We start from the raw sequence: 17,195 nt of genomic DNA, 5'->3' as shown, positions 1-17,195 counted from the left end.
TTCCTGCAGCCTTTTCACCGCTGCTAATCGGAAATAATTAGACACTAGGATTTGGGTAAACGAACACAGCGCAGTGGATTTCTTCAGCAACAATATGCAGAATAAAGACTTTTCATTGTGTGCTTTGCAAGAGTTCAGTTTTGCTTAAAGGTTAGAAAGGTTAGCTAGTAAGGGAAGCCCAGGTAAGTTTTGTGATAGGGTGAGTAGGATGGTTTGGGTCAGGCTAGATTCAGCTTATCCAACACTCAGATGACCCAGAACAAGAAACCATTTCCAAAAAAAGCATAATTTGTGTTTTTCTCCTCATAGCCGTTTTAGATTATACAGTATAATGTCATTACAATAAACTCTGGCATAGTATACATTCGGGTATGGTAAAACTACCTCTCCAGGTCCAGCCAATGTCCATTTTAAGTCTATGGGATCAACACCTGGTTGCATGCGAGTTGATGCCTTATAACATTTATTATGATTGGCAGCATTTAGAAGAGATGCTTCATGATTGGCTCAAGTGTGAGAATAAAGTTTTGTAGGATACCTGCTGCAAGCCCCGCCCACTGAGGTATTGGAGCCACTCACAGGAAGCAAGTGGCTGCCTCTATTTAGTGACGGCTGCAATTTTTAAGGAGCCCTGGATACTGCACCAGCAATTTGTCCAGCCTGGCTATGCAGCCCTAAAGTGTACTTAAAGAAACATTGAAGCCAGTATAAAAATGGCTTTTTACCTTTTATTTATGTGAGGCATGTTTGCCCCTGCTAAAACTCTGCTATCCCGCGGCAGAATGAGGAGTCTTTATCCCAAAAATCCCCCCTGCAAAATCCACGACTTTCTTGGTCATGGATTTTGCTGCTCATGGAGGCAGAGCTTTCGGTTTCAGCTCTGCATCCATGTGTGTCTATCAGCCTTGGATTTCCCCCGCCCCTCTCAGTGAAGGAAGACTGAGAGGGGTGGGGGAGATGCGGAGATACGCGCTGATAGACGAGTGTAGAGGCAGAGCTGCAGCTGAAAGCTCTGCCTCTCACGGAAGCGCTCCCCGTAGGGTGTGCCCCAGGGGATTTGGAGGGTAAAGACCCCTCATTCTGCCGCTGGATAGCAGCGCTTTATCAGGGGCAAACATGCCTCACATAAAGAAAAAGGTAAAAAGCCGTTTTTAAACTGGCTTCAGTGTCTCTTTAACCTTGTAGTCCACCAATTGTGCAAGTGCTTGTACTGAACCTCCAATAGGAGGACAGAGTTGGTGCTTTGCAGCAGACAATGTACCAGGGTATGCTGGGTCATTTCTAAGACAATTTCTGATATAGTAAACAACATTTCCTGGTCCCTTGAGGTTTACTACAATGAGATTAGACTGTAAATAGTTTTTTTTGCCTAACATCACTTCATTATCGATTTACCTCTACTTCAAGCCCATGGACTGTTCTAGAATCCTGTTTGTCTTGCCTCTCATTGGCTTCTTTCAAGAGATTTTTCAAACACTGAATTTCCTCATTCTTACTGGTAAGGTCGGACTTCAGCTTGTTCCGTTCAGCTTCCAGATCCAAATATCGGAGCTTCTCTTTGTCCAGCTGTTCCTGAACCAAGATATAGAGCACCTCTGGTGTGATTACTATTTTCACAGAAATAAAAACATACATTTTCATATTCTTCAGTTCAAAAGTAAAGAAAACAAACGTAAATGCCACACTGACTTATTTACAGACCCGTTTCTAATTTAAGGGACTTAAATTCACTAAGCGTTACCAAATTCAGTTTTACTGAACAGCTTGTAAAATGCCAAAATCACTAAATATACCCCCACTTTGAAAAGTAACATTACCGACTAGTTAGGTAAATGACCAACTTTTGTGGTAAATAGCTCAATAAATGTAAATTCATGAAGATTCGCACTCAGTAAAACAAGGGAGATTTTCGATCGTTTAAGACCAGCCAGAAGCTGTCAGTGACTAACAATCAGCATTCGGTAAAATGGCAAAGGAGACAGCCAATAGCAAGAACCACCCTGTTCTACTACTCAAACCATTGGTGCAGTTAAAGGGACATCAGAAAGTAAAAATAACATAAGATGCAGAAGTAGAGAAAACTCATAGAGGCTTTTTTTGTATCCTTTTGCGTGCGATGCAGCAAAGCTTGCTGTGGAGACCTACTCCACAGCTGGTTAGACATCTACATGCGATTAACAAACTAATATCGCATGTGTGGAAATCTCAGTGAATTTAGAAAATAAGTCCAAAATAACTAACGTGGTATTTTACTGACCTATTATGAATTACTGAACAGCACTTAGTGAATTGATGCCAAGGTCTCTTTCACACTATAAGCTGAAGGTGGTCAATCCACCTGTCAGCTGCTCCTTTCCACTACCTGTGCACTTGCATGTGGAGACACGTCCATTACATTTAATCACACCTATAACTGTATTCATATCATGGAACATGGTTAATTTTTTAGCTGCAGTGCGCTCTCAGTGACGCGGCCGCGCAGGCCCAGTGGTTTGCGACATTAAAGTTGCAAATTCCGGAAGTGAGCAGGCGGCAGGGACTGGAGGATCATTTTGTCCTGGCGCAGGCACAGGATGTCTGCGGACGACCGTTAGAAGCCCCAGATAAGTTCAACTCTGTTTTCCCCCTACCGACCTTACAGTACTCCTTTAAGGCTGAACTGCCCAACAAGCAAGTAGCTCAGCTTAGGGCCTGTTCAGACTATGCGCGTTCCTAGCCGTTTTCAGGGAACACGTACGGGTACCAAAAACGCATAGAAACGGCTCCTAATGTTTTTGAATGGGCTAGTTCACATGTATGCGTATGAGACGCATACGTTTCTTATCCGTATTGCTGCATGCAGTTCTGTGCGTCACGCATAGAAACGGACGCAATGAAAGTCTATGGACGCGCATCAAAAACGCGTACTATTGCGTTTTTAGCGTACCTTTCCCTCTGCGGTTCCCATAATTCTTTTTTTTCCCCTGGGTCACGTGTGTGTGTAAAACGCATTAAAAAACGCATTAGAACGCAAGAAAAATGCATGCGTTTTTCAACTTGCCTTTGATTTTATACGCGTGCTTCATACGCTGACAGTCTGAGCAGGCTGGGCCCACAAATTTTGGACAGAGACAACTTTTTTTTTTTCTAATTTTGGCTCTGTACATTACCACAATGAATTTTAAATTAAAAAAAAAAAACCTATTCAGATGCAGTTTAAGTGTAGACTTTTAGCTTTAATTCAGTGGGTTTAAAACAATTGCATAAAAATGTGAGGCAACTAAATTACCAGTATTTTTTGTAACGCAATCCCTTCATTTCAGGGGCTTAAAAGTAATTAGACAAATAGATGGAAATAAAATGTTCATTTCCAGTGGCATAGCTAAGGAGCTATGGGCCCCGGTAGGCACTCTATACATAATTGATACGGCGCACCAAAACCTGTCAAGGATTTCCACAGTGTCAGCGGTGCAAGTAGAGGATGGGAAACAGTTTGTTAATGATTACTACCATTTCAAGCATCTATAGAGGTGATTATTACCAGCACAGGGCCAATAGAGAGCTAATATTGTGCTTGAGGGAGGACCCCTCGGGGCCCCTCTGACCCAAGGGCCCCGATGTGGTCGCTACCTCTGCAACCCCTATTGCTACGCCACTGTTCATTTCTAATACTTGGTGGAAAATCCTTTGCTGGCAATGGCAGCCTGATGACGAACTCATGGACATCACCAGATGCTGGGTTTCCTCATTTTTAATGTTCTGCCAGGCCCTTACTGCAGTGGTTTCAGCTGCTGTTTGTGGGCCTTTCTGTACGAAGTTTAGTGAAATGCATGCTTTAACTAACATCATAAGACTAACTTAATTCTATCACCATTTCTATTCACAATATACAGGCTATTATTTTGCAAACGTATCCAATCAATGGACAAATCCAGGTTATGAAAATTTACTGTAAATATGGCCTAAGCTCTACAGCTCAAAGCAGCGTTGGAGTTTATCTGCAATCTGGATTCCAAACAGAGCTGCTTGGAAATACTTGCCGTAGTTGACTGTAAGCCGAATTGTATTTTTATTAACATTACACTATAATAGAATCCCTTTATATACCATAGTAAACTCTAATGCTGGGCATACACGGTTCGTTTATGCGCGGAATTGAGCCGCACGATAGATTCCAGTGCGTCCCCGCGGGCGCTTCTTATCTGCCGCTCGTTTTCTTCCATTGTCCACCCGCGGGGATCCAGGGCGGAAATTATCAATCCAGCCATCAGCGGCTCGATTGATAAGAAGAAACTCACCGTGTATGCCCAGCATAAGGGACCTGGGCCAAATAGTTTTCTATATCAGAATTCGTTATACATTGTGTTGTATATACCAGGGCTGTGGAGTCGGTACAAAAATCATCCACTCAGACTCCTCTATTTATAGAATCGCCGACTCCAGGTACTCAAAATTGCTGCCACTCCGACTCCTTAGTCTAATTTTTACAAAGGCTATGGATTTGGTTCAAAAATCATCCAACTCCTGAGTTTATTAAAACCACCAACTCCAGGTACCCAAAATTGCTCCAACTCCTCGACTCCAACTCCACAGCCCTGGTATATACAGGCGCATGGCTGGGACCTGGTGACAGAGTCTACTATAAGGAGATTTTACTGTATTTAAAGGGACACTGAGCATAAAATTTAAAAATGCAATCCTGAACATACTTAGCCAGTGAGGTCCTTTAGCATACTCTGGGTCCCCACTGTTCTACCGCTGCGTTATCTACGCAACCTGGCTGGGAGTTATGCGCAGCCCATCCGCACACCTGTCACCGTGAGGGTTCTGCAAAGCATAACCAGAGCGTGCGCAGTTACGCATGACTCCCAGCTGGGTCACGCTGCTAACAGAGTTGCCAGCAGGAGAACGGAGGGGACCCAGAGGATGCAGAGGGGCCTCACGGGCTATGGGGGGCTGGTGGAAGCCCCATGTAAGTTTAGTATTGCATTTTTAAGGTCTATTTAGTGTCCCTTTAAAGCTTATGGCAGCAATCTGAGTTTATGGCGGTTTTATAATAAAAGTGAACTTTGCCTTTAAGAATGTCATGCTTTTGATGGAATGGGTCATGAATATGTAACTTGAAAGGCGGCTCTTACATACCCATATATCAGTGAAGCAGCGGCGGGCTGATAATTTCTGACAATGTTTTGTCATATAACTGCCAATGTCTTTTGGCTTTCTGGAGCCAAGTAAGTGAATCAGTAACCGGAATGAAGGGCACTATTGTAATATTTATGTCTGCTGACAGCGAGTAGCTTTTTCTTTAGAATGATCATTTCCTGTTCCATAGCACAGTAAGCGTGTAAATTCCCAGCTTACAGGCAGACTATAGGAAACTGGCAATAGATGCAACTATGAGGTCATCCCTAGTAGTTCTCTCTTCTATAATTAGTTTAAACACACAGGAGAGGCGCAATACAGTTCTTCTGAATAAAGTAAAGAAACAGTAACTTAAAGGGGCAGTATGGCAAAAAATGATTTTCTGATAACCATACTAACATATACATAATAGGGAAGACATTTATTTTTCAGCAGAATTTTCTGTTTAGGAGTCTTGCAGAAGTGCTGGTTTACACGTGACAGCTGCTCTCCCCTCAGTGGGCTGCTTACTGAAATGAAGTCTTGGTTTTCCCTAACTGATTTCTGTATCTCTTTACCAAGCAGTAGCTGACCTGAACTCTTGCACAGGAGAAAAGGAAACACAGAGAAACCCACCTTGGGTGTGATTATAGAGAACAGTCAGTCTTCTCCCTTGTCAGCAAGTAATGAGCTAGTGTAATTTGAACTGTCAGCTGTCTGCTGAATTCTGAGCTAATATGTAAACAAAGGAGGTTAACCCTTTCTGTGCTCCCGGGATATCAGGAAGTAACCACTGTGCAGAACCTCAGTAGGAGTTCTATAAGCTGTAACCAGGAAATGTTTTTCTTTAAAGGTTATTATTCTGTTGCTTATCTTTTAGGGCAGAGAGGGAGTTCTGACACTTGTTGCACGGAGTGACATCTGGGCACAGCTGCAGCTGCACACAGACACGACATGAGGTCGTTTCTTGCTATAGGGTAACTGTAATACGTGTCAAACATTCACACATTTGGGGTTCTAAACTCTACCACGAAGCTGCATTAAAATTATAGCTAGAAGGGGCTATCTGACTCGCAAATAGGAGGATGAACTCTCTTGACAAGTGCACAGTTCAGTCTCCCATGGGAAAGAGGCCTAACTGTGCAACCTGCACACAGCTAGCATAATGGTCGCAGAATACCCATGTAAATTTCATTTCTGGTGCACAGGTAGGATGTTGATTAACAGACACCTGCATGGAGTGGAATGTGAAGGCTTTTGTTGTCATTTCCTCTTAAACAATACCAGTTGCCTGGCTGTCCTTCTGATGTTCTGCCTCTAATACTTTAAGCCACAGACCCTGAACAAGTATGCAGCATATCAGGCATTTCTGACATTATTGTCAGATCTGACAAGATTAGCTGCATGCTTGTTTCAGGTGTGGTTCAGACACTACTGCAACCAAACAGACCAGAATGGCTGCCAGGCAATTGGTATAGCTTAAAAGGAAATAAATATGGGAGCCTCCATATTCTTCTCACTTCAGTTGTCCTAAGTGAACCCTTTGTGAGAGGGCTATGGATGCTGCCATATTTATTTCCTTTTAAACAGTACTAGTTGTTGTCTGGCAGCCCTGCTGATCTATTTGGCCGCAGTAGTATCTGAATCACACCAGAAACAAGCATACAGCTAATTTTGTCAGATCTGACAATAATGTCAGACACACTGATCTGCTGCATGCTTGTTCAGGGTCTATGGCTGAAAGTATTAGAGGTAGAGGATCAGCATGACAGCCAGGTAACTGGTATTGCTTAAAAGTAAATAAATATGGCAGCTGCCATATCACTCTCATTTTTTCTCTCAGTTCACTTTAAGTCTCATCACCAGCCAAAATCAATAATACTGCTATACTTTGGCCCTGTTCAAACTATTTTAGAGTGACTGCATGTTTGGGCTGTGTTTCTGATGCATACCACACATACATTAAAACATGCGCATTTTCAATGGCAACTTAACCTCTTGACGACCAGCTAACGCCGATCGGCGTAAACTGGTCGTCTGCGGGTTACCATGGAAACGGCCGCTCAATCGAGCGGCCTTTCCATGTCAGTTCACGGAGGGTGTCTCCGTGAACAGCCGGAGAGCCGCCGATCGCGGCTCTCCGGCAAAATGTAAACACGCGGGGAAGAAATCCCCGCTGTTTACATCATACGGCGCTGCTGCGCAGCAGCGCCGTAAGGCAGATCGGCGATCCCCGGCCTCTGATTGGCCGGGGATCGCCGGCATCTGATAGGCGGAAGCCTATCCTTCAATGCGCAGGACGGAACTCCGTCCTGCGCATTACGGAGAGAGGGAGGGAGGGAGGTAAGGAGGCAGAGGGCGGAAATGGCTGCGGAGGGGGGCTTTGAGGAGCCCCCCCCCCCGCAAACCGCAGATGGCCGGCGGCGATCAGACCCCCCCGGCAGGACATCCCCCTAGTGGGGAAAAAAGGGGGGGGGGGGGAAGTCTGATCGCCCTGGCATAATACTGATCTGTGCTGCGGGCTGGAGAGCCCACGCAGCACAGATCAGCCAATACAGCCCTGGTCGGCAAGTGGTTAATACATTTTAACGTCAATCGCAAGCAGGAAAAAGCAGCAAGCTGTAATTTGTTTTGTGCGCACTAAAATCACTCTGGATGTAAACTGGCCACTACATTTACAGGAATTGTCAGACCGGATTTACTTGCATACACAGGAAAATGCGCACAGTGTGGATGAGGCCTGTATTAACCGATTCCAAAACAGTTGCTCTATAAATACAGTATTCTTTAGGCCACAATATTAGTTTCAATGTTACCTTATAATGCCGTTCGCGCTGCATGCTGACCCTAAGCTCCTCCTGAACCTGGTCCAGCGACGGATTAGGAGAAGATTCACTTTTCCATCCATCTTTATTCTCAAATGTTGGGGACTGTGGTGGGATATGTACACCTATAGAAAAACGTAAAATTAAACTCAGGAGATTTACAGAGGCAGGATCGTGTTGCAGGTTTGGACAATTCGATTACAACAAATAGAACGTTCTGCACTGAATTTGCTGACTGATTCATTCTCTAGAAGTAACTTGTCCTGCAGCTGGCAATGATGCAGTCAGCTTCAGTGAGGTGCAAATATGCATTCAAAAGACATCAGAGCAGTTTTATAGTGTTTTATATTCATTTTTTAGAGTGTTTAATGTGTTAAACTTTTTTATATGATGATAATACCACTAAATGTGACAATCTCCATATTCCTCTCATTTCAGGTGTACTTTCAAGGACAACTAAAGTGACAAGAATATGGAGGCTGCCATATTAATTTCCTTTTAAACAATACCAGTTGCCTGGCAGCCCTGCTGATCTATTTGGCTGCAGTAGAGCCCGAATACCACAGGAAACAAGCTTGCGGCTATTCTTGTCAGATTTGACAATGTCAGAAACACTTGATCTGCTGCATGCTTGTGCAGGGTCTATGGCTAAAAGTATGAGAGGCAGAAGATCAGCAGGGCTGCCAGGCAACTGGTATTGTTTGAAAGGAAATGTGGCAGCCACGATATCCCAGACAGGTTTGGAAATTCAAGGGTGCGTAGGTGAGCCCTCCTCCTGACACTGGGGGGGGGGGGGAAGGGGGGGAGGGGGGTATTTCCTCCGAGTACATTTATTAAAAGCAGTATTTCTCGATTTCATATAAAACTCTGGCTTGAAGACATTTTTTATTTTGTAATATTTACTTTAGTTAACATCTAATCATGTATTTTATCCTCATTTTATATTCCTAGTTTATAATTCCTAATTTTATATTCCCTCATGGGAACACAAATGGAAAAAAAAAGTCTCATCTCTACCATGTTATTCCGCATTATCCTCACCAGTCCATTTATCAAATCATTTCACATAACAGAAAACCCAATAGGTGCAGCACAATACCCTCCCCTCAGCTCTTCAGTAACAGGGGGCAGAGCCCAATTATCCACAAGGCAAACCTAAGCAGTTGCCTAGGGCCTGAAAAGTGTTTAGGGGCCTGGGGGATGCTAGCCCCCACCATATCTATTTTATTCTTGATGCATTTTTAATAATTATTTCTCAGTTTTCAGCCATTATAATTTTAAACGTGGTACTGTGGATAAAAGGCACAAATTGCCTATTTATCCCGGCTATTACAACGTTTAAAATTATGTCCCTAGTACAATGTATGGCGATAATATTTTATTTGAAAATAATTGTGTTATGTTTTCAGTACAGTGCATGTACTAACATTTTAATTGTGTCCTGAGTAGAAAAAGTCGGATGCGTGCTACAGTATGTTTTTGAGTTGGAGATGACAGGAGCTGGTTAAGGATTTAATTTTCAGGAATAAGTGAGAGAGACTAATCAAGTATTACCCCTAAGCACTGCTTTGGGAACAGAAGGGGTGTTATTAACATTTATTGTAATATCAGGCAAAGAGGTGGACAGAGATGGTGGAAAGACGATTAGTTCAGTTTTATTTATATTAAGTTTTAAGAAGCGAGAAGACATGATAGAGAATATAGCAGACAGACAGTTGGGAACCCATGTGGAAGGGAGTTGAGGTCTAGGGCCAAGAGGTACAGTTGTGTATCATCTGTATTGTGTATCATCCGCGTATAGGTGGTATTGAAAGACAAATGAGTTAATTAAGTTGCCAAGGCCGTGCATGTATGTGGAAAAGAGGAGGGGACTGAGGACAGAGCCTTGAGGTACCCCCACAGACAAAGGATGTGGAGAGGAGGTCAGAGTAAGAAACGGTGAAAGACCTTTCAGAGAGATAGGACGATATCCAGGAGAGAGCGAGGTCCTTTATGCCTATAGATGAAAGGATCTGTAGGAGTAAGGTGTAGTCGAGAGTATCAAAAGCTGATGACAGATCAAGAAGGATAAGTATTGAATAATAGCCTTTGGATTTAACTGTGAGATCATTGGCCACTATAGTAAGGGCCGTTTCCGTGGAGTGGTTTGCCCGGAAGCCAGATTGGAACTGGTCAAGCAGGTAATTAGATAAATAATGGCTTAGTACAGCATGAATGTGGCATTCCAGTAATTTAGATTCGAATGTGTATCTTTATGTATGTTATACTTTCACTTTTGTCAAGGATCACCAGCATCTCATTGGTGCCATCTTATCTTATTGATGCCGGTAATCATTGATCACAGGCACTTAGATCGGTGGATGGGAACTGTATTCCCATTTACAGATTACCGTAGTAACGGGTGATGATGAGAAGACGCTGAAGCGCGCACTGGCACATGTGGTGGGTGATCATGGTGGGAGACGAATATCTTCTTCACTGGGACTTCAGATGAAGTCTGTTAGGGCATAGATATGCTGCACGTGGTGCAGTAACTGGGTAAAAAAATAAATGTATGTATGTATGTATGTATGTATGTATGTATGTATGTATGTATGTATGTATGTTTATTTTTCTTCTTCTATACACACACACACACACACTGCTGAGACTCACCTGCTCCGGCAAATGACGAGAGTTGTGATGTCAACAGCGAGATATGAGCTTTCAGATTTGCTATCTGTACCTGCTGCTCGCGTGACTGCTGCTCATGGAGCTCGGCCTTAAAAAAAAATAAAAAAATAATAATTCTATAATGAGTTAGTACAAGCAGAGTACAACATTTTACTGCACACATGGATGCCTAGGCCATAATGCCTTTCATGGGCGGGGAGTAATGTACATCTGTGTTAATGAAAAACTTAAGAATGGATAATGTCAACCCCTTAAAGGAAACATCCAAGCTAATAAAAAAAAAAAAAAAAAAAAAAAAAAAAAAAAAAAAGGATCCACTTACCTGGGCCTTCCTCCAGCCCATGGCAGCCATCCTGTGCCCTCACCGCAGCTCCAATGGCTCCTGGTCTTCTCCGCTGGCGCAGCCGACTTCGCCAGGTCAGGTTTCCGGGTCGGCTTCTTCTGCACTCCACCGCGCGGGTCACGCAGAACTACTGCGCCCGCACAGTACCATCCTGATGACGTCGGAGGGACCACCTGACCCGCACGGTGGAGCGCAGAAGAAGTCGACCCGGCTGCGCCAGCGGAGAAGAACGGGAGCCATCGGAGCTGCGGCGAGGGCACAGGACGGCTGCCACGGGCTGGAGGAAGCCCCAGGTAAGTGGATTTTTAAAAAAAAAAATTTGTAGCTTGAACCATTACCATTAAAAAAACAACTATTGCAAAAAAATCTTAAAGGACCACTATCGCGAAAAAACTGTAAAATTGAACATACATGTGAGCATGCACAAATAAGTATGTTTCTCCCAGAGTAAAATGAGCCATACATTACTTTTCACCTGTGTTGCTGTCACTTACAGTAGTTGGTAGAAAAAAGCGACAGGTTTTGAATTAGTCCATCTTTTCATGGGGGATTCTCAGCATTAGGCCTTTATCCTATATAATAAAACCCCTGTGTCTCTGTGTCCTGTCCCTGTGTGTGTGTCTCTGCTTCCAGACTTCACAGTTTGCTGTCTGAGAACCTTATTGCATTGTGGGAAATAACAGCTTTTTCCAACTGCCAAGCAAGCAACATCTCCATGTGTGCATATACCGTATATACTTGCAAGCAAGCCGACCCGCAAATAAGCCGAACCCCAACTTTTTCCTGAAAAACCAGGAAAAAATGATTGACCCTAATATAAGCCGGGCGTAGGAAATGCTGGCCGTGTGATCCCCCCAGTGTGTCCCAGTAGTTAGTATAGTGGCCAGTATGGGTAGGTAGTGCCCAGTATAGCTAGTGAAGTGCCCAGTACCGCTAGTAAAGTGCCCAGTATAGCTAGTATAGTGCACAGTATAGGTAGTATAGGGCGCAGTATAGCTAGTATAGGGCCCAGTATAGCTAGTATAGTGCTCGGTATAGCTAGTATATTGCCCAGTATAGCTAGTATAGGGCGCAGTATAGCTAGTATAGGGCCCAGTATAGCTAGTATAGTGCTCGGTATAGCTAGTATAGTGCTCAGTATACCTAGTATAGTGCTCAGTATACCTAGTATACTGCTCAGTATAGCTAGTATAGTGCCCGGTATAGCTAGTATAGTGCCCGATATAGCTAGTATAGTGCTCAGTATAGCTAGTATAGTGCTCAGTATAGCTAGTATAGTGCCCAGTATAGCTAGTATAGTGCCCAGTATAGCTAGTATAGTGCTCAGTATTCTAGTATAGTGCTCAGTATAGTTAGTATAGTGCTCGGTATAGCTAGTTTAGTGCCCAAGTATAGCTAGTATAGTGCTCGGTATAGCTAGTATAGTGCTCGGTATAGCTAGTATAGTGCCCCCCGCCTCGCCTCACCCACCCTCCCCCCCCCCCCACGGCCGCCGCCGCTATTAGCTTACTGTGCGGCTTCCTCTATTCCACTCTCCGTCTCCCTCTCCCGGGCATGTAAATAGTTCACAGCAGCTCGCTCCACGGCGGCTGCTGTGTGATGACAGGAAGCTGGAGGCAGAGCGGTTTCCTGTAACGGCGATGTGTATTGCCGTTACTATGGAAACCGCTCTGCCTCCAGCTTCCTGTCATCACACAGCAGCCGCCGTGGAGCGAGCTGCTGTGAACTATTTACATGCCCGGGAAACGGAGAGGTGAATAGAGAAAGCCGCACAGTAAGCTAATAGCAGCAGCGGACGCGGGGCTGGGGGGGAGGCGGCCTTCCACCAAAGAGACTCGCAAGCAAGCCGACCCCCCAACTTTTGGGGGGTCAAAAATTCGGCTTGCTTGCGAGTATATACGGTACTTCAGACAGTGGTGCCGGGGTTTAGCGGGCCGTGGTCTAGCGTCTTGTTTTTAACGGGCGGGCCTTTTTTTTTTCTTTTTTTTTACTAGTTCTTTATAAAGACAGTCCCTGAAAAGGATTTATTCAAGGACCAGCTAGCTTCCCTAGTGGTCTATAGTGGGTCAAACATAATGCAAAGTAGGGAAACCCCTTGAGGGCCAAATTTAATGGCTCTGAGGGCCAGATTTGTCCTGTGGGCCAGAGTTTTACATGTATGCTCTACACAGACTTGCATACGCACCTATTGACCTGAAGAAACAGTTTATACACTGCAAAATGCATTGTCCTATGTGCTGTTCTAATAAATTTAGCTTGAAGCAAATACCGGTAATGGAGTTGTGTTGATAATCTATTGTTTAGTTCCTTTTTAAGGCCTGGTGCACACCAGAGGAGTTTTTCTGAGCGTTTTGAGTTTTAAATCTGCTGCTAATGTTATCCTATGTGTCTGTGCACACTGAAGCAATGAGGTTTTGTAAAAATAAAAAAACCATAGCATTACATTGGGAAGAGCTTTTGAAACCTCTAGCGCCCAAACGCTAGAGGTTTCAAAAGCTCTTCCCAATGTAATGCTATGGGGTTTTTTTTTTATACAAAACCTCATTGCTCCAGTGTGCACAGACACATAGGATAACATTAGCAGCAGATTTAAAAACTCAAAACGCTCAGAAAAACTCCTCTGGTGTGCACCAGGCCTAACTGTGTTATACGTATTGGGAACCTACCTTATCAGTTCATGTCCCCTCAGTGTTTTAGATGTTTTTATATAATTATTGTTTTTGGAGCACGAACAAGCTTACACAGTGGTCGCTTGCTTTTCTAGACAGCACAGGTTTTTGAGTATAGATATCTAATTTATATTAATTATAGAGAATACAACACTACATGATCTCCTGGTGTCCCTGCACATTTGCACACTATTTTGGCAGTTGTACTGAGCAACAGCAGTTCAGTAAGCGTTCTTGCAAATAAAGAAATGAGAATCCCACATAGTACAAAACCTGACAGATTTTCATTATCTACCTAACCGAGAGCTGAAGAAATTACAAAACACGTTAATCCCTCACAGTCCTCTCCACGGCTGAACGGCAGACCGGATCAGCCCCGGTAATAGGCTCAGTCGCATTAGTCTGGGTCTACTGTGCACGTGCAAAAGGTACGCGCATGTACAGAAGACCCAGACTGGATGCAACTGAGACAGTTACCGGGGCTAATCACGGCTGAACGGGAGACCGCGGGAAGACGCCGAGGGACTCAAAACGTGTTTATGCTGCTTGAGGTAGCTGGTACACTTTAAATGGCAGGAACAAAGAGAAAGGGAAATTAATACTGCATTCTACTCTTGGAAGGAAATGTAAACTAGTATAAATGCATTTTACAAATTTTCGCAATAGTTGTACTTTACTTTAAAGGGAAACAGGAAGTGATCTTACCAATGTTCCTTTAAGATCACATGACTAGAGAAACAGTAGTAACATTTCCCTACCATGTCTGCAAAATAGAAAATCATCAACAAATGCAGCTTTCCCTGCAGATTCCAGGTTGACGAAATATGAATGCACTCTTAGGGCTCGTTCACATCTACCTGAAGTAGATGGCCGTGCGATCCGAATGCAACGCATCCGATCGCACGCCATCTGCGCCGCTGCCCTGCTGATCCCATCCATTGACAGTGATGGGATCAGCTCTGCGCTTCCAGGTAAAATGCATGCAGCAGTACGCAAGCGCTTCCCAGCGCATCGTACTGCTGCCCAGCGCAGTAGATGTGAACGGCAGTCTTTGCCCTTCTGCTGTTCCGGCGGTATGCATGGTGTCAGTGTTGTGCAGCAGCGCTTAAAAGCGCCCTAGATGTGAACGAGATGACAGTTTTTTTCCCTTTGAAACCTTACTTTTGCTTTCACAATATGAAAGCACGCCACACAAAAGCTACACACACACACACACACACTGGTCTGAGCTCGGCCACGGGCGACGATAATGACCGACATTACCAAGGATTTGGATCAGACACGGGTGTGTACAGGCCACACATCTGCTAAAGAATGAGCAAGCCAGATGTTGAGCAATCCCTGATGCCCGAGCAATTGTAGTGTACTTGGGAAAGAGACAGGCGGCACCTTTTATACTTTCTTATTGGCTGTGGACCAGCATACAAGCGCAATATTGTTTCGGGGTTCCCATTGCTTGGGCCCCGTATGTAAGTTTTATTGAATTTTATTCATTTTTTTATGGCTATGTGCTATGTTTTTTAATAAACGGGTTACACTTAGATCTACCGTTTATTTGCATGTTTTATTGGCCGTGTACCCGAACTAACAAAATGATTTTTTGAAGTCTTGGATCTTGGGTGGTTCCTGGTCCTTTTTACCACTGAATGCGAGACATACAACCTTATAACGTGGGTTGTCAGCAGTTGGTAAGCTCCCTCTAATCCTTTGGGTGACGGTCTACCACTTGGATATGAGAACTGAATGACCACTTTGTTGAAAGACGATTGACTGTGAAACAGTGGATTCACTTACGATCTGCGCCGACTTTTTTATAATTGTAGTGTACTCCCTATTCTCCTGCCTGCGGGAATTCACTCAGTCGCACGTAGCTTGTTGTTCCTCCAACTCCCTCGCATAGCAACAGACAACAGCCAAGAGGGTGATGATGCCAGGGGCGTAACTACAAATCATGGGGCCCTTTAATGGTCACAACTCTTCCTTTGCCTCTCCTTCATGGTCCTGACAGCCTGGGGGTCCATCTCACAAGGCTCATAAAAAACAAGTGTGGCCATCAGAATTTTCACACCAATAAGAATTGTAGCCATAAAAACAACTGATCTGGACCATCAGAGAAAGGGAAGGTTAGTAGTTAGGACCTCCACACCTCTGGGCCAGCCTGCAGTCGCAGGGGCTGCCCCTCGTTACGCCCCTGGCTGACACGTCTGTACAGCATTGGCAATACTCTGTTGCCTGGCAGGGATTGGTATACAATCCCTTGGGTGACAAAAATCCTGTGTGTATGAGGCTAAAGTGAAACCACCATCTCTGCATGAACTTCACTCAGCTGAACTGTACATCTGAGCAACAGTGGCTCATTTTATGCACTGCTGACGATGACCTTTTACCTTTTGCTGCAGCTCTTTCTTGTAGCGCTCCTTCTCCATACATGCCTGCCGATAGGCTTCATAGGCTCTGTTAAGTTGATCTCCTGGGCTTTTATCCATATTTCCCAGTTCTGTATCATCACTAAAAAAGGGTGTGGAAAATGACAGCAACCTAAGAAAGATTAAAAAAAATTAAATAAATGAATGATGAAACCAATCCAGAATGTCTGGCTTTACAAGGAGTTACATAATCCGTTTATGTCAGAGTTAAACACTCACGTGAAAAAAGGACGAGGAACTGCTTATTGTTCTGCTGAATTTCCTGTTCATTCAAGTCATTCTTGGGATCCTGGAGGTATATCGTAGTATCTATAGGAGAGAAGCCAGAATCAAAGAATGTGATTGGTTGCTGGTACTGCTGCATCCAATGTTATTTTATTTTTTCTAAAAATAACAATAAAATAACTGTGCAAGGAGATGAAGGGAGGGCAAAACCTCCCTCCATTTCCACTGCGCCTTTTAACTAATGCTAAGGTACACCACCTATCTGTGCCCCATAAAAAAGCTGTGTATAACTGAATGGTGGCCTAGAAGTAATGGTGCTAGCAGGGATAGCCATACTATCCCATGGAAAAAAAACAAAAAAACAGAGTAGATATTATACTTGTTCTACTTACATAATATATGTTTTGTACTGCCCATGTTTTAAATTTCAGTGAATTTTATATAGTAAATAGAAGAGGCATTTTCCATCTTGACTGCCTCTAACTGAAGCCAATCTTGATGTAATTTCTTCCATTATGATTCATATCTAGCTTGCTTTGTAAACACACTTGAGCACAGATCGTATTTCAGTAACTTCTGCATAGGGATGAGGTGTGTTACCCTTCTCAGCCTCGTTTCACACTGAACTGCCCTCAGCCAATCAATGAGGAGCAGAAAACTCAATCAGTAAAATGAGTACCTAGCATTTTGTGATCATAGCGCGATCAGATCACAAAACGCACTCAGTGGAAAATATCCCTTATGATGCTCTGGGCCTGATCTAATTTTTTTCGCCTAAGTTTTCTCCAAGGTAATATTTTCCCATACATAAAATGCAGATTGCTGAAATGCAATTTTAAACAGGAGATGAAAAATCATCTTCTAGGAGAATAGTCGAATTGGATCAGGAGATGCACGCGGGTGGACGTCCACTTTTTTTTTTTTTATTTAAGCG

The 17,195-nt window shown here is 43.8% G+C and overlaps 1 protein-coding gene across 3 annotated transcripts in view; it reads right to left on the bottom strand.

Moving 5' to 3' along the window:
- Positions 1-17,195, bottom strand: part of TANK (TRAF family member associated NFKB activator) — a 118,015-nt gene that overhangs the window by 40,227 nt on the left and 60,593 nt on the right. For all 3 annotated transcript variants that reach the window (XM_068245652.1, XM_068245655.1, XM_068245654.1), the window contains exons 2-6: positions 16,256-16,345; positions 15,998-16,148; positions 10,581-10,686; positions 7,917-8,050; positions 1,396-1,572 (exon numbers count right to left, since the gene is read on the bottom strand). In XM_068245652.1, the coding sequence (XP_068101753.1) occupies positions 1,396-1,572; positions 7,917-8,050; positions 10,581-10,686; positions 15,998-16,096 (516 nt within the window). In that variant the 5' untranslated portion in view covers positions 16,097-16,148; positions 16,256-16,345. The remainder of the gene's footprint in view (positions 1-1,395; positions 1,573-7,916; positions 8,051-10,580; positions 10,687-15,997; positions 16,149-16,255; positions 16,346-17,195) is intronic.

This window comes from Hyperolius riggenbachi, chromosome 7 (genome assembly GCF_040937935.1).
Source record: "Hyperolius riggenbachi isolate aHypRig1 chromosome 7, aHypRig1.pri, whole genome shotgun sequence".
In the NCBI taxonomy this organism is placed as follows: domain Eukaryota; kingdom Metazoa; phylum Chordata; class Amphibia; order Anura; family Hyperoliidae; genus Hyperolius; species Hyperolius riggenbachi.
The sequence above is the reverse complement of the archived record's forward strand: the minus strand, read 5'-3'. Positions and strand labels throughout refer to the sequence as shown.